At 46.9% G+C, this 22,694-nt stretch overlaps 1 protein-coding gene across 4 annotated transcripts in view; it reads left to right on the plus strand.

Annotated features, from left to right (window-relative positions):
- The first annotated feature begins 373 nt into the window (after positions 1 to 373).
- Shank3 (SH3 and multiple ankyrin repeat domains 3) overlaps positions 374 to 22,694 on the plus strand; it is a 58,932-nt gene continuing 36,611 nt past the window's right edge. For all 4 annotated transcript variants that reach the window (XM_051189659.1, XM_051189663.1, XM_051189662.1 and 1 more), the window contains exons 1-10: positions 374 to 479; positions 1,655 to 2,306; positions 2,595 to 2,798; positions 3,752 to 3,823; positions 5,387 to 5,495; positions 5,578 to 5,729; positions 5,821 to 5,988; positions 6,064 to 6,180; positions 6,575 to 6,652; positions 7,615 to 7,681. In XM_051189659.1, coding sequence (XP_051045616.1) covers positions 2,019 to 2,306; positions 2,595 to 2,798; positions 3,752 to 3,823; positions 5,387 to 5,495; positions 5,578 to 5,729; positions 5,821 to 5,988; positions 6,064 to 6,180; positions 6,575 to 6,652; positions 7,615 to 7,681 — 1,255 coding nt within the window. In that variant the 5' untranslated portion in view covers positions 374 to 479; positions 1,655 to 2,018. The remainder of the gene's footprint in view (positions 480 to 1,654; positions 2,307 to 2,594; positions 2,799 to 3,751; positions 3,824 to 5,386; positions 5,496 to 5,577; positions 5,730 to 5,820; positions 5,989 to 6,063; positions 6,181 to 6,574; positions 6,653 to 7,614; positions 7,682 to 22,694) is intronic.

Consider the following 22,694-nt stretch of genomic DNA (forward strand, 5'->3'; position numbering starts at 1 on the left):
TGAGGGCACAGGAGTCCTCCGTTTCAGTCTCATCACTGTGGATTCTGGTCATCATTTCCCACCAGTAGGCAGCTAGTTTAGGAAAAGGGAGACTGGAAATCAAGGTGGGTGGGGATTTTGATGGGAGGGGTTGGGTTTAGCAGAAGGGAGTTGGGGGCCTAGGTCAAGGCGGATAGGAAAGAGGCAAGGGAGGAAGACAGTGAAACTCTGCCAGGAAGCAAAGTTTCCTGTCTGTGCTGGGACACAGGAAACCCAGCCCTGAGCTTCCCAAGGTGCTTCCTGGAGATAAGAGAGACTCCTGCTCTTACATCCTGCCTTAGCCCCTAGGGTACCCAAAATTGCACTACTCAGTCAGACTTTGGGAGGGGCTTGAATGTCAGGGCCTCATGGGGCTTCACTTCCTCCAGCACTGAGGGGTCCACCCAGGCCTGAGGGCAGTTGGGAACAGAGGCGCAGCAGCGCTGGAGACAGCTCTGTCGGTGAGTGGCTCTGGTGGTGAGTGGCTCTGGTGAAGGGTGAGATTGTTCTTCAAGGGTAGTGATGTGGGAGTGATCCAGGTGGCCCATGGAGGAGTTTGGATTGGTCAGAAAGCCCTGTCTGTATGGAGTCATGAGACACTTCTGGAAGGTGATGGATCCTTGGAGCGCAGGCTGTTTTGAGGGGAAGTCTAACCAATCACTGTTCTGTGTGGGGTGAGGGCATGTCTAAAGTGAGCCGGGAGCTCAGGGGTGGGATCTGGTGAAGCTAGGCTCTATGATGTATAGGACCAGGGCAGTCCAAGGTTATTCCTGGGATGTTCAGGAATAACCAGTTTTGTGGGCGATCCAGGGCTGCTCATGGAGAGGGTTGGGGAGGCTGGGGCTGAGGGGATGCTTTCTACCACTGGCAGAGTTCCCGGCCAGGCTGCTCCGCAAAAGCTGTCCAGTGTGTACCGCCAGCGATAAGTGGCTCTCTGGGGCCGTTAGGGGGTGGGGCGTAAGTCAAGGTAGGTGGGAGAGAGCAGTAGAAGGCAAGACTAGACCTTAGTGTTAGTAGAGCAATTCAACCATTCAGGGCCTTTCTGCACCTTTTTTGGGCCTTGGGAGCGGGTCCCCGCGCGTTGGGCACTTCCGAGGCAGCGCCGGGCTAAGACTGGCACGCCACGCGGGCGGCGCCTGAGTTGGTTCACTCGCAGCGCTCCCCTCCCCGCCCACTCGTCACCCCCTCCCGCGTTGCCACGACAACGTGTGAAACTAAAATTCAGCTCCCCGTCGCAGGTGGAGACTAGTGGCGCCCCCTCCCCTAAGCCCTTCCTCGTAGGTCGCGCCCCCATCCTACTGTCGCTAAGGTGACGGGGAGGGGGCGACCAGCTGCAGGGTTGGGCCAGCCAAAGTGGGGGGAAGCCGCAGAGTCCGGACAGACTCCCCAAACTCGGCTGCGGTGGGGGCCGAGATGAACGCCCTGGGTGCGGTTAGAAGGGCTGATTTGGGGGGCGCCTCTGTGGCACAGCAGCTACGCCTTGCTCGAGCCTGGGGTCTGCGGCCCTCCGATTCCCACCCAGCACGGTGCCCCGCTGATCCCACCACCTCCTTGGGATCTGGAGTGGGGTCGGCAGACTGGAGAGATTTCCACCCCGGGACACCAATTTTCCTGCTTGTCTCTTCCTCTCGGTCAGCTTGTGGTCCTCTAGCCCCGACGCGTAGAGGTACCTCACCCAGCTCCAGAACCCTCTGTCACCCTAGTACGGTGGTCTGCGACGCTCGCCTGCAGCGGAAGCGCGGCGTGCCATCCCCCCGCTGTGTCAGCCACTCCCCCTCGACAGCCACTACCCCCCCGCGCGGGCCCCCGGCCCCCGCCCTCTGCACCACACGCCCACGCCGCCCCGACCCCGCGGGGGACCCCAGTTTCCCGGCCCTGGGCTTCCCGTCCCCGCCTCCGGCGCGGCCCCCTCCCCGCCTCCGCTCCGCTCCGGGCTCGGGCCCCCTCCCCCCGCCGCCCCCGCCCCCGGGGAAGGCAGGCGCCGCTCGAAGCCGGGGCCGATGCAGCTAAACCGTGCCGCCGTCGCCGCCGCCGCTGCGCCTGCGGAGCCCCCGGAGCCGCTGTCCCCCGCGCTGGCCCCGGCCCCGGCCCCCCCCGGCCCCCTCCCGCGCAGCGCGGTCGGCGGGGCTCCGGCGGGGGGTCAGGGGGGGCCAGGGCGCCGCGCGGAATCCCCGTGCGCTCCTCTTTCCGCCGGCAATAGTCCGGGCCCGGGCGCTAGCACCGGGATGGACGGCCCCGGGGCCAGCGCCGTGGTCGTGCGCGTCGGCATCCCGGACCTGCAACAAACGGTGAGCCCTCGCGATCTCGCCGTACCCCTGTGTACCCCGCTAGCGGTGACCCCTGCCGGGCGCGCCCTGCGCCAGGACCCCTGGCCGCGGCCACTCGCCCCTCCCCCGCCGCCTCCGCGGGACCCTCCCCATTGCTGGGGCGGGGCCCTGGAAGCCCAGCCTCGGGGCGGGGCCTCGGCGCGGTGGCGCGGGGTCCCCGCTCTTGCTCCCCAACTAGCCCTCCAAGCGGGGCCCGGGGCGCGGTGCCCTGCGCTCGCAGGTCCGGGCTCACGACTCGCTCCGCTGCAGAAGTGCCTGCGTCTGGACCCAACCGCGCCCGTGTGGGCCGCCAAGCAGCGTGTGCTCTGCGCCCTTAACCACAGCCTTCAGGACGCGCTCAACTACGGGCTATTCCAGCCGCCCTCCCGGGGTCGCGCCGGCAAGTTCCTGGATGAAGAGCGGCTCTTACAGGACTACCCGCCTAACCTGGACACGCCCCTGCCCTATCTGGAGGTGCTGGGCAGACCAGGGTGGGGGTGGAATGGAGCGCACTGGGTGTGATCTTTGAGCTCCGTGGCTGGAGCAGTGAAGGGCAGGCCGGGAGGAGTTGGCAGCAGGAGCGGTGGGGGGCTGTGTGCAGCCTGAGCAGTGTGCTTAGAGCCAGAGGTGGGTACACTGAGTGCAGTGGGTAGGGTGAAGTGTGAGCTGCTTGTGTGGTAAGTGGTGTGTTGCAGCTTAAGCGTGGAGAACGGTGTGAGCAGTGTGTAGAGTGCTTGCAGTGAGCAATTTGTACAGCATACAATGAGCACCTGCAGCACATGCACTCAGCATGTGTGGTGTGAGCAGTTTGAATACTGGAGGGAGGAGTGTGAGAAGGAGTGAGTGAGTGCCTTAAGGGTCATGTGGTGTGTGAACAGTGTTATCCGTGTGCACGTTTGTCTCTCACCTCTCACTTCCAAGTCTTCTGAGGTTGGCCCAAAATACTAGCACCATTTATGACATATAAAGGTGATTTGAGTTGCCATTCCAGGATGGAGATTTGAGTCCTAATTGGAAGGTGTGTGTGTGTATGCGTGTGTGTATGCATGTATGTATGTGCACCAAGGTCAAGGTTGTTCTGATTCTCATGGTAGAACTGGTAACTGGGTTATTTCTACTTGGAGAGGAAGTGTCTAGGAATAAAAGCTTAGTTCCAGATCTTGGGAGAGCAGTGCAGTTTCCCAAGACCTGGTGGTGGGAATGAGACAGACAGGCTGCAGGCCCGCCAGGCCATGAATTGGCAGAGTACTGTCAGTTGTTGTCTGTCCGTTCTGTAAGTGTGTGTCTGGGACTTGCATGGCTGTGTTGCAGTGAAAGTGTGGGCAGGAGGGTGGTGAGCAGTGCGCAGCACGTGGTGGGGGCCACCACTACTTACTCATTGGACCTGTGTGGGTACCTTTTCTCCACCTTTTCTTTTATCTGAGCAGTTTCGATACAAGCGGAGAGTTTATGCCCAGAACCTCATAGATGACAAGCAGTTTGCAAAGCTACACACAAAGGTAAAGAGGTAACCACTGGAGGGGACTTCCCATGACCAGTGCCCCTATTCTGCCTTGGCCCAGCCTGCTTTCCCTGAAGTGGCTTTTAGGACTTGGTCCCGGGCTGGGCACGGACTCCATGCTTGTGACTGGTCCAGTGATAGGTCCCAGCTAAATCAGAGTTTTTTGCTGGTGTAGGGGTGAGTGCCTTGTTTGAAGCTGGGGGAGAGGGAAACAAATAAGCATTCAATGTGTTTGCCATTAGTGCAAGAGGTCCAGTGAATTAGATCTCCCATTAATTCTCTCCCAGGAGGGATTTACTACATTTCACAGGTGAGGCAGAGGAATTGAGTCACCTGCTGTGACTGCCCAATGAAGCTGGCCCAGATCTGCCTAGGTAGGCCCTCTGTGGCCTGGGTACACTTGTACAGTGTCTTTTCTTCTGGGACCTGCTCCCAGGTGGGCCTGCTTTTTTTTTTTTTTTTTTGAGGGGGCACTACACTTCTGTGAGTGTCCAAGGGGCAAGGTGGGTATCATAGCCCTTTACTAAGGCCCCCAGCTTTGTAGGCCAATGGGAATTTGCTTGTGGGAACTTCATTGATGGTCTCTGGAGCTTTGGAAAAGGTCTTTGAGACCATACCTATGGTCCTAGATCCTTAGGCTTCTGTGGCAGACTTTTCCTCTACTGCAGGGCAGATGACAGCCAGTGGCCCTGGCTCTTGTTGGTCAGAGACCATATCAGAGAGGTATCTGTCTCCCTCCACTGGCCCATATGTCACTGTGGGTTCTCTAGATCTTTTCTCAGGGGCCCACAAGACATGAATGACTTGCTTTTCAGTGAGTCTTGTCTGTGTTTCAGATGAATCTGTACTTCTCACTGCATCTGTGTCCTCTTGCTTGCCTGGGGTCCAGCTGTCCCTACCCTCTTCCTCTGTTACCTTGAGACTGTCTAAGGTTCACCCTAGATGATTTGCATAGATTCTTCCACTGGTGTCATCACCCTCACCCATGATACTGGTCCATGAGGCACCTCTCCTTTCTACGATACATGCTATTTCTAGATACCTAGGCTGGGGACACCATGCCCTGTGTGAATGGCATCTGTGCCACCAGACAAGGCTAGTGAGGTTTTGCTAGGCAAAGGAGGAAAAAGCAAAGCCATGTCATGGGCACTTCAGGGGTCTACCCTGGCCAGAGCAATGAGACTAGAGTTGTTAGTATTTGGCTCCTATCAGAACGAACTCAGTGCTCTTTTAGGCTGAGGAAAGGGACTCAGTAGGGGTCTGTGACTAAGGTGACCTGGCTGTGGTGAAAGTGGCCAGGGTTAGGCTGACAGCTGTTGTGGATTTGCAAAGAAGGGTGTTGAAAGCACATGGGTCTAGTTCCGCCTTGGCTAGATGGAACTAGAGCTGAGGTGAGGGTATGGGTTGAGGATGAGCAAGCCAAATGGCAGGTTATATGGATTGGGGTTAGGGACAGTGTGTACCTTATAGGTGGTTGGGAACTTGCTGGAGGAAGGGGGTGATAGATGGTAACATGACTATGGCTGTGGCACCTAGCTGACTGGGATGGCTGGTGTTCCAGGCAAACCTGAAGAAGTTCATGGACTATGTCCAGCTACACAGCACAGACAAGGTGGCCCGCCTGCTGGACAAGGGGCTGGACCCCAATTTCCATGACCCTGACTCAGGAGGTGAGAAGAAGAGGAAGCTGTTTTTTGTTTGTTTATTTTCTGAGCAGCTGGGACCCTAACTTTCATCTGTTTCCACACCCAGAGTGCCCTCTGAGCCTTGCTGCACAGTTGGACAACGCCACTGACCTCCTGAAGGTTCTTCGCAATGGAGGTGCTCACCTGGACTTCCGAACCCGAGATGGGCTAACAGCTGTCCATTGTGCCACCCGCCAGCGGAATGCAGGGGCATTGACGGTCAGTGAGGGTAGGACCCTGGTCTGGAGGGACTCATGGGCTCATGCAGAATGCTGGGCCTGGCATGGATCCTGAGGTGCCTTACCCTCAGACTCTGCTGGACCTGGGGGCTTCACCTGACTACAAGGACAGCCGCGGCCTGACGCCCCTGTACCATAGTGCCCTAGGGGGCGGGGATGCCCTCTGCTGCGAGCTGCTTCTCCATGATCATGCACAGCTGGGGACCACTGATGAGAATGGCTGGCAAGAAATCCATCAGGTGAGCAGGGGGCCGGGGCTGGGTCCAGGCTGTATGCCTCTGTGTCGGAGGCTTCAGTACCTCTCTTCTCCTCAGGCCTGCCGCTTTGGACATGTGCAGCACTTGGAGCACTTGCTGTTCTATGGGGCCAACATGGGTGCCCAGAATGCCTCGGGTAACACAGCCTTGCACATCTGTGCCCTCTACAACCAGGTATACATCGAGTCTCACCCTTCTGTAGGTTCATTTACATTTTCTGTGAGTGGTAAAGTGCGACTTCATGTATGTATGTGCTTGCACACAGGTGACGGTACATCCCAGCTTGTGGGACACCCCATGTGTATGTCCTGTGTCCAGTTACTGGGTGGCCTACTTAAACACATCCATTCTCTGAACACATGTACCAATATGTCCATGTGTATGTTCTTAGCAACTAGCTCTCAGATGAGAGCTGCTTACATAGTCCTTCTTAGCCTTGGCATGTGTCTCTCTGTGTGAGTGATTCCTGTGCCCTGCACACCTATATAAGCATTTCTGTGTGCGTGCCCCACATGGTTCGGCCCTGCCTCTCCTGCTGCCCAGTGTGATTATTTCTGCCTCCCAACAGGAGAGCTGTGCTCGTGTCCTGCTTTTCCGTGGTGCCAACAAGGATGTCCGCAATTACAACAGCCAGACAGCCTTCCAGGTACGAAATGTAAGGCTGACTCAGGGGGTTGCTTGGATGTCCGATTGACTTTGAGCCTGGATTCTTCTTCAGAAGGCAAGAAGGGAGTGTTCACTCTCAGGATTGCCACCAAAGGTGGCACTGTGAGTGAGCTAGGGTGGTGCCCAGAACTTGAGGGAGTGTTTGGTGTGGTGGTTGCCTCTATCCTACTCCCATGGATAAGTGTCATGTGACTCCAGGACTCTGGGGAAGGGCCAAATGGAGAGGACAAAAAGACAGGTGTGGTGGGCCTGATTCCCCAGAAGCGGGCAGGAGTGTGAGGACAACCCTGAACTGGGTGTGTGACCGCTGCTAGACTTGGCTCAGGTTATATTTCTGAGACATTAGTCTGTCAGGCTGGTTGGCACTGGGTAGCCAGTTAGCTATCATCTCTGTGTCCTGGAGCTTTGGAGGAGTTGAGGATATTTTGGGAATTTATGGACCATGAAAGCAGCGGGGAAGGGGGTGTTTATTATTTTTAATGGGAGCACGGACCCCTGAGAATGTCAGAAAGGCAAACTGCTACGGTTGTGTCTAGGAGTGTGAGGCAGAGGTTGAAGATTTGGGCACATCTGGAAGTTGATACATTGTGGTCTATGAGATGTCCAGGTTTGGGGACACAGCTGAAAAGCTGTGGGGCCAGGGTTGATACAGGAATTATGGCTGCAGATAGGGGCAGATTGAAAGTTCTACGAGTGTGTACAGATCTGTTCGAGTCCTAGAAGCACCCTTTGACTTAGGCAGATGAGGGCAGTGGGCCAACCCCAGTTACTAGTATCCTGTCTCTTGTCCGTTAGAAGTGATGTCCCAGTAGACATTGACTGCTGTGACTTGAGAGAAGGGTGGCTTTTTGAGGACCCCAGTAGGAGCACCTGAGGTGCGGGTTAAATCTGGGTTGCGGATCCTCCCTCCTTGCCCTCCATATGTTGGCTTCTTTCTCCCAGGTGGCCATCATTGCAGGGAACTTTGAGCTTGCTGAGGTAATCAAGACTCACAAAGACTCGGATGTTGGTGAGTTCTGCCCACCCATAGATCCTGCCTGAATGTGCTGTGGTTGTCATAAGCAGTGGTGGTGTAACAGGGCCCCCATACGCCAAGACAGCTGTCTGCTAGTGACCCTTGCAGACAATGGGGAATGTGATGAAAAATGGCCTGTGTGGACTGGACAGAATTTTCTGGGCAGGGCCTAAGGGCATGTGTGGGCTCTAGGCTGTGATAAGCACTGATAAGTTCTGTGCCTACTAGCAGTTGACATTTAGATCGGGGCCTGTACTTCCCTTCTAGATGCTAGGGCTGTGTTTAGCTTCCTGTGGCTCTCTATGTGACAAGATCCCATGAACAAAACAATGGTGAGGAAGAAGGTTGAAGTGGGAATAAGGCTTGTAGCTATCTACTTCACCAGAGGATTTCAGCTCCCAGCAGGTAGCGCCTAAAAGAGACTTGGCATATGTATAAGCCCTTGGAGGAGGGCCAGAAGTTGCATGCATAGTGTTAGCTTCAAGCCTGGCTCTGTCTGTGTGTGTGTGTGTGTGTGTGTGTGTGTGTGTGTGTGTGAGAGAGAGAGAGAGAGAGAGAGAGAGAGAGAGAGAGAGAGAGAGAGAAGAGAGAGAGAGAGAGAATATGGTGTGTACATGTGTATTTGTTTCTGGAGTGAGGCTGGCTCATCCTGGGTACAGGTGAGTAAGTCTGCAGGGTTACTGCAGGCCCCTCCTCCAGCAAAGGGTTGCTGTCTGGCTACAGCAAAAACCTTCTAGCCATAGGGATCCCTTAATGTTCTGGGTAGGCTTTTCTGTGTGTGATTCTGGAACACAGAGCCCCAGGCTCCTTTTTCTTCTGTGAGTGTTACTTGAAGTGTCCCCATTTCTTGTTTCAATTTGTGGTGACATTGGGCAGCAAAGGGCTAGAGCTAGCATTAAGGTTAGAATATTCCTCAGTTCTAAGACAGTCTGGCCTGGGGGGTTTGTCTTTGGATGAGGTTAAAATTAAAGCTAGTTTCATGCTTAGGGCTCTTCTTGGAGCTGCTCTCTGCGAATAAGGCTTGGTTATGTGCCCCTGGAGCCGTGCAAGGTGGGGTCATAATGGTGGTTGAACTGAGGGCGAGTGACTTCCCCATTAGCAGTGCTGAATGAGTTCACCGTCCATGGTACAAAGCTGGGCCCAGGCTCAGGTAGAAATACCAGGGTATAGTTTTGGGTTTGATATAGACAGAGGCGATAGCTATAGTTTGATTGAGGCTGGCAATATCAGAGATGGTATTTTCTGGGATCGCCCCGCTTGTGATTATTTGGGGGGGTCTTTGTTTTGTCTGATTGTCTAATCGTGAGAGAATTGCTGACATCTGTGGTGCCTCATTTTGTCATAAATTCATTTATATGTCATAGTTGCTGCATCTTTTTTTCACCTTGGTCTCCTATAACATTTGATCCTGGAAGGGCGGGAATTCTAGGCCTGTTTGTAGCTGATTTTGCAAGAGATGAAGAACTTGTGTAATATCTAGGATAAGACATAGGAATATACCTCTGCCCTTCATCCTAGGATTCTGGGGGTCACCAACTGAAGTGCACTGCCCATTTTACCCAAGTGTGCTTGCTCAGTTGGGGTTAGGCCCATCATTAATGAGTATAGTGGGCATCTGTGTCATCTGATCCTGATGTAGACGTCTGCTCTTATAGCTATACACCATCACACATTTTAATATTACAGCCTGTCCTAGTTAGGCTTTTATTGTGATAAAACACCATGACCAAAAAGCAATTTGGGAAAGAAATGGTTTATTGCAGCATACATATCCCAATCGTACTCCATCATGAAGAGAATTCAAGGGTAGGAAATGAAGGCAGGAACTGAAGCAGAGGCCACGGAGGAACACTGCTTACTGGCTTGTTTCACATGGTTTACTCAGCTTGCTTTCTTATATAATCCAGAACCACGCTGTGTGTTGGCGGCACACACCTTTAATTCTAGCATACAGGAGGCAGAAGCAGGAGGTTCTCTGTGCCAGCCTGGTCTCCAAAGTTAGTTCCAGGAAGGCCAGGGCTGTTACACAGAGAAACCTTGTCTCAGAAAACAAAACAAAACAAACAAAAATCCAGACCCACCTGCCCAGAGGTGGTACTCACCAACCACAGTACCCAGCACCCACAGTGGGCTGGGCCCTTCCACATCAATTTTTCATAATTGTAAAAGCAGTACCCCACAGCCCACAAACTTACCTATAGGCCAGTTTGGTGGAGGCATTTTCTCAACTGAAATTTCTTCCTAGATGGCTTGTGTATAGTTGAGAAAAAACTAACCATCACACAACAAGTTGTCCCTGTGTAGTATGATGTAGTCATGAGGTTTACTGTGAACTCTTTTATTTTATCTCAGTTCACCTTCCTAAATTCTTTTGTGAAGTTGATTTTTTTTTTTTTAACAGAAAAGGAAACCACATCTCAGAGGGTTAATGAGAAAAGCTATCCTTCCACCTGGGGACTCAGGATCTAGGTTACCCTTTGCCCTCTGTGCATAGTCACTCTGAGGACATTTCTTTTTCTTTTTTGTTTTTGGGTTTTTCGAGATAGTGTTTCTTTGTGTAACAGCTCTGGTTGTCCTGGAACTCACTGTGTAGACCAGGCTGGCCTCGAACTCTGAGATTTTCCTGCCTCTGACTCCTGAGTGCTGGGATTAAAGGGGTGTACCACTGACATTTGTCCCCACCAAGCTGTCTTGAGTGACATTTGTAAGTTATTATGTCTCACTCTGGGTCTTTGGGCGGAGGCCTGCACATAGGAGTTGTATGGAGCTCTCTGCCTATCTGTCCTCTTCTTCCTTCCTTGGGGTAGTGTCTGGTAGGCACTCATGTCATGCTTCAAGAGATACTTCCTGTGCTTGGCATCCTTGCTTCTCTTTATGGACCAACAGACATTTGTGGGACTCAGCTCTGTCACTGGCTTTCTTCCTGTTTCTGTTAATGGGCTGTGCTCCTTCAGACAACCTCCTATGCACATTCTATGTATATATGTTCTCATGTGTCTGCCTCATGTGTTTGGTAAGTGCCTTGGGAAATGCTCTAACATGGTGATGTCACCTGGAGAGCTTGTTCAGTGTAGGTTCTGAGTCTGAGCCTGGGTGTTGCCTGCGTGTCTACACTGGTCATCAACTCAAGGTGAAGCCTGCTCTGCTGATCCTGGCTCTGCTCTATTTATAATCGGTGTAGACAAACTTGGCAGGCAGTGCTGCAGGCCACAGCCTGTCCACAGTATAGTTTTTGTTTTTAAATTAAGGTGAAATGTTCTTTACTTGAAATTGACTACTTTTATTGACAATCCAGCGGCATTCCTTACATTTACACTATTGTATGCTAGTTTTGTTGAGTCCTAAAACATTTTCATTGCTCCAAAGAATACCTCAGATATATTAAGCAATTTTTCTGTGTTACCCTATTCCACTAACCTGTCAGCTGAGACTGTAATTTCTCTTGCATTTACCTGTAATTGCTGTTTCATAGCAATGGGATTATAATATGACCATTGCTCTGTGTTTGGCTTCTTTTATTCATTGTGGTTTTGAGCTTCATCTGCCTTACAAGATCACTTCATTCTTCTTATAGTTAAAAGGTGTTCTGTTGTCGTATGCATGGTATTTGGGTTATCCATTCACCTGTCAGATATATAGATTGTTTCTACTTTAAATACACATGCCAGGCAGTGATGGCACTCGCCTTTAATCCCAGCACTCAGGAAGTAGAGGCAGGATCTCTGTGGGTTTGAGGCCAGCTTGGTCTACAGAGTGAGTTCCAGAACAGCTAGGGCTGTTACACAGAGAAATCCTGTCTCAAAAACAAAACAAAACAAAACACACACACACACACACACTCTGACTGTATATTTTTTGTGTATGTCCCTGCCTGCTTGTCTGTATTTGTGTCACATACATACAGGTGCCCTTTGGGACCAGAAGAGGGTACCAGCTGAAGCTGGAGATACAGATGATTGAGCCATCCAGTGTGGGTACTGGGACCCAAACCCGTGTCCCTCTATAAGTCAGTATCCACTCTTTTTTTTTTTTTTTTTTCGAGACAGTGTTTCTCTGTATTGCTTTGGAGTCTGTCCTGGAATTCATTCTGTAGGCCAGGCTGGTCTTGAATTCACAGAGATCCTCCTGGCTCTGCCTCTTGAGTGCTGGGATTAAAGAAAGTCGTGCACCACCAACACTCAGCCAGTATCCACTCTTAACAGCTGAGCCATCTCTCTAGCTGGTTTCTACTTTTTTGATTTATGAATATTGCTACCACAAACATGTTTGTACATGTATTTATATGAATACTTGTTTACACTTCTTTTGGGTTTATCCCGAGGAGTGGAACTGCTAGGTGATGTGACAGTGCTTATATTTTTGAGGAGTTTCTAAACAGTTTTCTACTAAACGTCTATCAGCTGTGCACAAGTTTCTAACTTCCTTATGTTCTTCCCAATGCTTGCCTGCTGTCTTTTTTCTTTTGTAAGTTGTTATCCTGTTGGATATGGTGTAGTATTTCATTATGGTTTTGTGGTTTCCTAATGCCTAATGCTAGTAAGCATATTTCCATGAGTTTGTTGCTCACTTGTGTGTCTTTGGAGAAAGGTGAAGGCCTTTGCTCACTTAAAATGTTTTCCTTATTGTTGAACTATAACAATTCTTTATCTATTTTGGACATACAAAGGATAGGGCCACCAAGATGGTTTAGTGAGTAAATGTGCTTGCTACTAACCCTGGGAAATCCACATGGTAGAAGGAGGGAGCAGATTTGTTCAGGATCTTCATTCACAGGCTTCCTAGAGCCATGGCACATGCTTGTGTTCATATATATACATGCACAAATAAGTAGGTGTAACAAATTAAAAATATACCATATGTGGTGTTAAACTTGTTTATGTGTCCCAGGCTGGCCACTAGGTCTTGAGTTTTTCCGCTTTAGCCTCTGAATACAGGAATTACAGGACAAGGCTACTGTGTAGTGCCTTGTTTCTTGTCCAGATTGGTTTTGAGTTCTGGGCACAGGTGATCTTCCTGCCTCAGCCTCTGTGTAGCAGGGTTAGGCACTTGTCATCATACTCTCTCTTTTTTTTAGTTAAAAAAAAAAAATCGCTCATGCTTTTGATGTTGTATCTAAGAATCCATCGTCAAATGTAAGGTCACATAATTTATCATTGATACAAGAAAAAACTTAAGCATGCTTAAATTTTTGAGTATTCCAAAGCTCCTAAGTGGAGGTTATACTCTTCTGGAAGGAGGGAAAGTATTTGTAGAGACAAGGCAAGAAAAGCTTTTTTTTTTGAAGTTAGTTGGTTGCTCTGATCAGTGTAGTTTCTGGCTTCAGATGATGGATGGTTTACTGTGGATTCTGCTTTGTTTGGTAGTAAGGTGCCAGAACCACTCTCATTAACAGCATCCCAATTAGATGATTTTTAAAAATTATTTTTTGAGACAGGGTCTCACTGTGTAGTTCTGGCTGGTCAGGAGCTCACTATGTAGATTAGACTGGCCTCAAACTCACAGAGAGTTTCCAAGTGCAGGATTAAAGACATATACCACAATGCCTTTCACTTTTTAAAAAGTTATTTATTTTTATTTTATTTGTGTTAGTGTTTTGCCTTCACGTATGTCTGTGTGAGGGTGTTACAGACAGTTGTTACAGACAGTTGGAGTTACAGACTCCCCCAGTGCTCTTAACTGCTGAGCCATCTCTCCAGTTCCCTGGCACTTGCAAAACAACAAAACTAGTTGTCCACTTTGACCAGAACTTGCACATTAATGTCACCATAATGTGTCATGGCTGATGTCTTTGACTCAAATTGTGTTGTTAAGTAAGAGGTTGAAGATTTCTGTTGTGGTTATTGATCTCATTTTTGTTTTTAGTGTACTGTGGATGGCTATGAAGACACATTTGAGACCCTAGGGGGAAAATGTAGCACACTAGAGAATTATGGTGACTGTAAGACAGATGCCCAAGACTAGAGTATGTCCTTAACTACATCCTGGAACTCAGTATGTAGACTAGGCTGGCTTTGAACTTACAGAGATCCACCAGCCTCTGGGATTAAGGGTGTGTGCTCTCTGTGCCTGGCTCAGAATAATATTTTTATTGAACAAAGGCATTTCAAAGGTGAATCATTAGGACAAATCGAATCAGTCAGGGTCCAGAAAGAAGTTAGCCAAGATTTCTGGAGTTGAGCTCAGAGCATGTGTCCTGGCTTGCATCTCAAATGCCTGTATTTCTGGGAGAAGGCTGACCTCCTGTGGTAGCCAGCCCTCAGGGAGGGTTATCCCCTGGAATTGCATCAAGGCGTCCCTCTCCAGCTTTGGAGTTTCAGAAAGGAGCAGTTCTTGTTCTTAGTGATTCTGTATTGGAAAAGTGGGAAAGCATTCAAAAGGAAGATCATTATCCAGGTCAGTCTATAGCTAATAAATAATAATAATAATAATAATAATATTACAATTTTAAAACAGTGAGCAGGCCCGTAGTCTCAGAACAGTGTCCTGCAGCTTTCTCTGAGCCATACTTTCCTTCTCTGTGGCCACGTTAGTCTTTGAACCTATTTATACAAATGTAGTAGGAAAGGCTTGGAATATAGCTTAAATTGGTAGGGTGCCTGCCCAGCTGTGCACTAGCACTGGATAAGGCACTCACAGTAGAGCACATCTGTAACCCCAGCACTCTGGAAATGGAGATGGGATCAGAGGTTCAAAGTCATCTGCAGTGTAAATGAGTTTGAGGCCAGCCTGGGTTACATGAGGCTGTCTCCAGCAACAACAAAAACAGTACAGCAACACATTTAGTAAGAAAAGCAGTTAGGCTCTTGAGCTTGTTTTGCTGAAATTTTTAATGAGAGGCCTTAGTTTGGATTTAAAAATCTTTCAAGGCTCAGAAATATTTTAGACTTCCATAATAGTAATTTTTTTTTTTTTGGGTCTTTCAAATACTTTCAGGTTTCTGGAGGAAACCTGGCAGGAAATGACATTTTATTCACAGTAAGGCTTGGAACAGTTCTTACTGGTTGGCGCCCTTAACAGATTCTCAAATCATATTCTAATCAAAGCCTTGGTCATAGAATCAGTTTTTCTAATTGTACTCTATAAAAACAGAACAGTTTCTTACTGAACTCCTGCAGATAATATATTATCATGTAATAAAAATATCCACAATTAGCTTTGCAAATGTGGAATGATCAGGTGGGGAGAAGTAAATATTTCAGTTATTTTTTTTATTTTGTTTAATTTCTTTTTCGAGGCAGGGTTTCTTAGTGTAGCCCAGGCTATCCTGGAACTCACTCTGGAGACCAGGTTGGCCTTGAACTCACAGAGATCCACCTGCTTCTGCTTCCCGATTGCTGGGATTAAAGGCATACACTACCACCGCTCAGCAAATATTTCAGTTTTTAAAAAAATATTTCAGTTTTGATTTTTAAAGAGTAACCAATAGGCCACAGATAGTACAAAAGGAAAGCATATTACTTAAATTTAGAGCATTAAAGTGAAAAAATTCAAATAAACAAAATCATTCACCTCAGTTTTTTTTTTCAGTTTAAAAAAAAAACTTAAAAAAAAATCTCAGCTACCTCATTGGTATTTTAGTTCTGTGCCATTATTTCCTTTTCTGTCTGTTTATTATTTTGAGGCAGGGTCTTACTCTGCATTCCAGAAGACCTAGAACCCTCTGTGTAGTCCAGGCTCATCTTGCACTTACGGTATCCTTTTGCCGCAGCGTCCAAGCGCTAGGATTACAGGTGTGAACCATTATCTCAGGCCCACGTCCCCAGTTCTTGTTTTGCTTGGACTTGGTTAGTGGATGCAACAAACTACCAGGAATGTCTTCCTCCTCCTCTTCTTCTTTAGTCTTTTTCTGTCTCCTCTAGACTGACTTTCTCTTCTCTCTCTTCTTTCCTTCCTTCTCTCTCATGTGCTTTTTCTTTCATGTTGTCACTCCAGGCTTTCATTTCTTTTGAGACAGGTTTTCTCTGTGTAGCTTTGGAGTCTGTCCTGGAACTCACTGTATAGAACACAGGCTGGCCTTGAACTCACAGAGATTTGCCTGTCTCTGCATCCCAAGTGCTTGGATTAAAGGCATTTGCACCACCTCTAAGCAGTTCTGAAAATTCTTATCCAAGCTAATGGTATGCTCCTAAAGTTACTGGAAACCTATATTCCATAGTACTTGTCTAAAGCCCAACAGTGTCTTTGAAGGAGAAGTAATTTAGTGCTGCAGCTAACTGCACACACTTTTAGAGAAGAATGACAATAATAACTGTATGCTTGGCAAGACTCCAGACGGCTATGGTTGAAATCTGATGATGAAGTCAGCAAGGGATTGGGTTTCTTTTCTTTTTCTTTTTGCTTACAAGATTTTAACACAACCAGAGTTATACAACTGATAGGATTGTTAGGACTGTACCAAGCCAGCTCCAACTTCCAGGAATTTTATACACTTTCAGAATATTTGTATCTTGAAATTATGTGAATAGATAGTTTAAAATTTGGTAGTTGGGTGGTGTATGCCTATGGTCGTACGTAGTACTCTGGAGGCTGAGGCAGGATAATGACAAGTTTGGGGTCAGCTTGGGCTAAATAGGGATTTCCTGTGCTTATCCCCACCCCCAACCCCAAAAGAGGTTTAGTAGTACTCTGGGGACAATGCTCTCCATACAGCTTACTACATCAGACAAGTTTAATTAATTCAGTAACATTACAGGGCCCTTTCTGGATTGTCCAAAGTTAGTTTAGGATTAAAAACAAATCAAGGAGCCAGGCATGGTGTCTCAGGCTTTTAATCCCAGCTCTTGAGAGGCAGAGGTGGGCAGTCAGATCTCAGTGAGTTCCTGGCTATTCAAGGCAACACAGTGAGATCTCGTTTCAACAAACAAACAAACAAACCCAAACCAAACAAAACCTCCAAATTACCTAGTGCACTCTGAAATCAGTATCATATTTTTCTTTTGTCCTTAGTTCTAGTTGACTAGTAGCATGGGTAAGAAATACACTAGGAATGGCTTTCAGTAGGTTTCTAGCTTTTTCTAATTTATATATAGCCTGTATGTGGACTTCAGAGGGGCTTGTGGCAATGGGGATAATCCTCAGGGTGATACCCAGGTCCTATCAATGTATTTAGATTACACTAGATCTCAGGTTGGAACCTATGAGAAAGGCAAATTTTTCTTTTCTTTGTTTTTTCAAGACAGTATTTCTCTGTGTAACAGCTCTGGTTGTTCTGGAACTTGCCCAGTAGGCTAGGCTAGTCTCTCAGAGATTGGCTTTTCTCTGCCTCCCAAATGTTGGGATTAAAGGTGTGTGCCACCACTGCCTGGTAGCAAAACTTTTTTTTTTTAAATTTAGATAGGAATACCCTTGTTTATTTCTGAGCTCAAGATTTTGATGAAAGTCTACCAGTGGTTAAAAAGCAGACTGAAGAACTTGACTGTGGTATATGCTGTAATTCTGGAGGTAGAGGTAGGGGGAATAGAGACTGAGGCCAGCCTGGGCTATGAAACAAGACACACACTCTCATACACTCACACACACACACACACACACACACACACACACACACACACACACTATGAAGCAACACACAGAGTAGTTTCCAATAGGGATATAGGAGATTGAGGCCAGCCTAGGCTATGAAGCAAGACACACACACACACACACACACACACACACACACACACACACACACACACACTCCCTTTCTCTCTCTGTTTCTCTTTCTGTCTGTCTCCCTCTCTCTCTCTCTAGTTTCCAAGCTGGTAACTTTACTTGGTAAGATTTACCCTTTGTCTAGAAAAGAGCAAGTTCTGAGATAGAGTCTCAGTTGCTAGATTTAAACAACCTATTATTTCCCATCTTCCTGGGAATTTTCTACTGAGATCTCTTTTCATACAACCCAGTTAAGACACCTGAAGACTCCCTACAGGACTCATGATAGTTTTTATTTCAACTTCAGAAGTCAGTATGGCTTTAGGCACCACTGTGAGTTTATCTCTCAGATAAACCCAGAGAATTTCACATAAAATCTGAGCACAAGAGGGTTCTAAGTGGTGGCCACTAGGGCTCAGCTGGTGGCTGCTGCTGTTTGTGTGGCCCCAGTAAGGCCTTGATAAAAGAAATCCTTAAGCATGGTTGAGTTTTATTGTGTAACTCATGACTTGGGGGGGGGGAGGGAGCAAAGTAACACTTCCAGAAGAAGGGAGAAACTTCAAGGTATTTGTAGAAGCAAGACAAAAAATACAATTTTGGCCAGGAGGTGGTGCCACACACCTTTAATCCCAGCACTCAGAGGCCAGCCTGGTGAGTGCCAGGACAGGCTCCAAAGCTACAGGGGAACCCTGTCTTGGACCCCCCCTCCCCAATTGATTCGTTAGAAGTTAGTCGGTGCTTTCTAACTGTACGATTTCTAGTTCCAGTTCACAGTTTATATTAGATGTTGGTTTATTCAGGTGGAATTTAAAGTGTGAGAGTCACCACATTTAATGGCATCCAAGTGACACCACCCCCACCAGCCAGTGAGTTTTCTTCTAACTTTCATGGGTTCAGCTTTTATATTTAGGTCAATAGTCAATTGTAGCTTCATTTTTTATAAACTGTGAGTTCAGAATCTGTTGTCATTTGGATCTTAGTTGTTTGGCAGTATGTGTTGAAGGATGTCTTCTTCTTTCTTTGGTTTTTCCTTGCTGGTATATAGAAGCAGTAGCCTTTTGTACACTGGTCTTTACCAACTTTTCTGTATTTGCTTATTAATTTTGGTGGCTTTCTTGGTGCATTATTGGGATTTCCTATATATAGGGTCACTCTGTCTGCAAAGGGCTTTACTTCTTCTAATTTGGATGCATTCAATTTGTTTTCCTTTCTCTCTCTCGCTTTTTTCTAGACAGAGTTTCTCTGTGTAACTTTGTAGACCAGGCTGGCCTCAAAACTCACAGAGATCCGCCTGCCTCTGCCTTCCTAAGTGCTGAGATCAAAGGCGTGCGTCACCATCCCGGCTCTCTTTTCTTTTCAAAATTTATTTAACTTTATGTGCATTGGTGTGAAGACAGTTGTGAGCTGCCATGTGGGTGCTGGGAATTGAACCTGGGTCCTCTAGAAGAGCAGCAGTGCTCTCCAGCACCTCTTTTCTTTTTGTTGGTCGTCTCACTATGTAGCCTTGGCTGGCCTGGAGCTCCTGAGGGCTGTGATTAAAGGCATGCACCATCATACCCAGCCTCATTTGTTTTTGTTCCCTTGGTGCTCTGGCTTGAACTTCTCTACTGTATTGAATAGTAGTCATGAAAGTGGCCATTCTGGCCTCGTTCCTCATTACCTTTTGTTGTTGTTCCTCATGTTCTAGGAAAACTTTTTAGGCTTTCACCATTGAGTGTGATGTTAGCTGTGGGTTATTAGTATTCAGGCATCTGTACTGGCCTGCTCTTGGGGTCCTGACAGGATAGTCCTCAGCTGTGTGACACATTTGTTACATTTCCTTATAAAAGGCAGGCCTTGCTCACCTCAGCTCACCACCCCCCCACCCCCACCCCATCTCTTGCCATTCTTGTCCCCAGGGACTGGTTTTTGTCCCCCTATACCCTCTCTGCCCCTTTCTCTGTCTCCTTTTCTGCCCCTTCTCTCTTCTCTTCCAATACACTTGCTATGTGAGCCCTGTTATGGCCTGACTTCTCTTCCCACTGTTCTTTTGTTTATTTGTTTGTTTTTCGATACAAGGTTTCTCTCTGTGTAGCTTTGGAGCCTGTCCTGGAACTCGCTCTGCAGACCAGGCTGGCCTGGAATTCACAGAGATCTGCCTGCCTCTGCCTGGGATTAAAGGTGTGTGCTACCACCGCCTGGCTCTTCCCAATGATTTTAAATCAATTATAACAAAGAACCCTTGCCACACTGAGGAAGTTCCTTTCTGTTAATAGTTTCCTGATATTTAATCATTAAAGGATGTTGGACTTTTAGTGATTTTTTTTTTCTGAATCAACTAAAATAGTGGTGTTGGTTTTTCTCTTTTGTTTTATTGATGCATTATGTTGGTTACTGAAGTCTTTATCCTTGGAATGCTTTATGTATAATTCGGAATCAGTTAGGAATTGTTTTCTTTCATGTTTCTTTGGGCGAGTTTGAGAAGGACTGATGTTGATTCTTTTAAGTGTTTGTGGCAATGCTATCCGTTACCACTTTTCTGCTGTTGGTAGGAAGGTTGTGATTTCTCAGTTTCTTTGTTTTGAGTTTGTTGATATTTTCTATTTCTTCCTGAGTCAGTTTTTGTAACTGGTGAATTAAAAAAATTGTTCACCTATTTAGCTTATTTAATTTGGTGGCAAATGATTTTGCATAATGTCATTTTGTATTTTATTTCTGAAAGTTGGTAACAATCCCCTAAGTCATTTCTGATTTTAGCTGTCTTTTCTAAAATATACATTCTTTTCCTTAAAAGTCAGTCTGACTAAAAGCATGTTGACTTGTTTTATTTCTGTGTATGAAGATTTTGTCAGCATGTATGTCTGTGCACCATGTGAGTGCCTGGCCAGCAAAGATCAGAAGAGGACTTTGGGGATCCCCTGGAACTTGAGTGATGGATGGTTGTAAGCTACCATCTGGGTACTGGGAATTGAACAACTGCGCCTAATGGCTGAGCTATATTCCCTAACACTCCAAATTTTTTTTTTGTTTTTTTGTTTTTGTTTTGAGAGAGGGTCTATGTTACTCTGACTGCTCTGGGACTCGACTCACTATGTAGACCAGGCTGGCCTCTAGTTCATAGAGGTAATACAGCCTCTGTTTTCCATGCTGGGATTAAAAGCATGTACCACCACACCCAGTGTGCTGATGATGCTTTTGTTATTGTTGAGACAAAGTCTTGTTATAAAGCCCTGCTTGGTCTGGAACTTGGATTGATCTTCTTGTCTTTGCTTCTCCAGTGTTGGGATTATATGTGCTACCATGCTTAGGTCTTTGAACTTCTTCTTCTTCTTTTTTTTTTTTTCTTTTCTAATACTGTGGGTGGAACCTGACACTTAGTTACGCTAGACAAACTACCACTGAACTGTGTCCTTGTTTTCATACTGTTTTATTTTTTATTTAGTCTTTTGGTTTTTCGGGACAGAGTTTCTCTGTGTAGCATGGCTGTCCTGGAACTCACTCTGTGTATTAGGCTGGCCTCGAACTCACAGAGATCCCCATGCCTCTGCTCTCCAAATGCTGGTACTAAAGGCGTGAGCCACCACCTCCCAGTTTCATACTGCTTTTTAAATGTAGGTGTTAGCTATCCATAAGTACTGCTGTTGAGTGAGATGTCCTAGATGTGTTTGATCTAATTGGCTTGTTCCCTATGTTCTCATTCATCTTTTTAGATCTTCTATTCATTATTGGAAATGAGTATTGAAGTTTTTGGATATTAGTGTGGAATGCCGATTTCTCTCTCTCTCTCTCTCTGGCTTGGTGTTTTGTTTTTTTGAGACAGGGTTTCTCTGTAGCTTTGGAGGCTGTCTTGGAACTCACTCTGTAGACCAGGCTGGCCTCAGACTCACAGAGATCCACCTGCCTCTGCCTCCCAAGTACTGGGTTTAAAGGTGTGCACCACCATTGCTCCACGTGTATTTCTGTTTTTCAAGCAGTAGTATTTGTTTCATATGTTTTCTTTTACATTCTTTGGTGTGTATATGTTAATAATTATTAATATTCTTGATGAACTGCTGTTCTTCCTGATGTAGCTTTCTGACTTTTGATATGTGTGTGTGTGTGTTTGTATGACTGTATAGGCCTGAAGTCAGCCTCCAGTGGTGTTCCTTGGTAGTCATCCTGAATCTTGCTTGTTGAGACATGGTTTCTTACTGGACTGAGTTGCTCATTAGATTATGCTAGCTGGCCAGTGATCTGCTGTCACTGCCTCCTCAGCTCTAGGACAGTACATTCTACAATACTACTTTATGAGGATACTGGGGATAGAACTCAGGTCCTCATGCTTGTATGTCGAGCATTCTACCATATACAGTATCTTCCCAGGCTTACATTTTTTTTTTATCTTTTAAAGTTTATTAATATGGCTACTTTGCTCTTTTGGTTACTACTTACATGCATTATTTTTAAAGATGTATTCTAACTTTAGCCAGGCATATTGTCACACACCTTTAATCCCAGCACTTGGGAATCAAAGGCAGGTGGATCTCTGAGGGTTGGAGGCCAGCCTGGTGTACATAGTGAGTTCCAGACATCCAGGGCTGCATAGTGAAGACCCTGTCTTGAGACAAAGCAAAACAAACAAAAACATTCTACCTTTCTATATATATATATATATATATATATGTCTTTTGATCTAAAATGATTCTCTCATACATAACATACAGTTTGATAATTTCATCTGTTTTAAAAGTTTTATTGGATCATGGATAGGCCCATTTATTTATATGTGTTTGTGGCAGTTTTCATGTTACTGTGATAGTGTTTGAGACATGGCAGTGGAGACTCTGTAGTTTGCAGAGCCTGAAATAGTTACTGCCTGATTCTTTTTAGGGTGTTTACTGACTCTGGTCTAGAATGTCTTTTTTAGTTTTCTTGGCTATAGTCAATAGTACATAGTCTCACATAGCAGTAGCCTGATGAGATTTATCACATGTAGCCTGCATTATCCTGAACCTTGCAAAGTGAGAAATTCTGACAACAGATCTGGGCATTCCAGGGCCTAAGCTGGCTGAGAAGAGAGGAGCAAGCTTCTTGCCTTAAAGTTAGGGTTGGAGGCAGCATGACTGAGATGTGGTCATCCAGGGGAGACTTCATTAATGTGGTTAACTGTTCTGATTTCCTGGGATAGGGCATTTCTTAGAACACATTATAGATTTACTCATTTGTCTCTCTCTGTGTGGATTTATATATATAGGTAGGTGTGTGTGTATATGTGTGCTGAAAGCCAACCTTGGGTATTTTTCTTCAGGAGCTATCCACCTTGATTTTGGAGACAGAGTCTTTCACTAAAGCTTGGAGCTCACCAATTATGCTAGGCAGGATGGCCAGTGAGCCCCAGGGATCTGCCTGTCCATGT

Source organism: Phodopus roborovskii, unplaced genomic scaffold (assembly GCF_943737965.1).
Source record: "Phodopus roborovskii unplaced genomic scaffold, PHOROB, whole genome shotgun sequence".
Taxonomy (NCBI): Eukaryota; Metazoa; Chordata; class Mammalia; order Rodentia; family Cricetidae; genus Phodopus; species Phodopus roborovskii.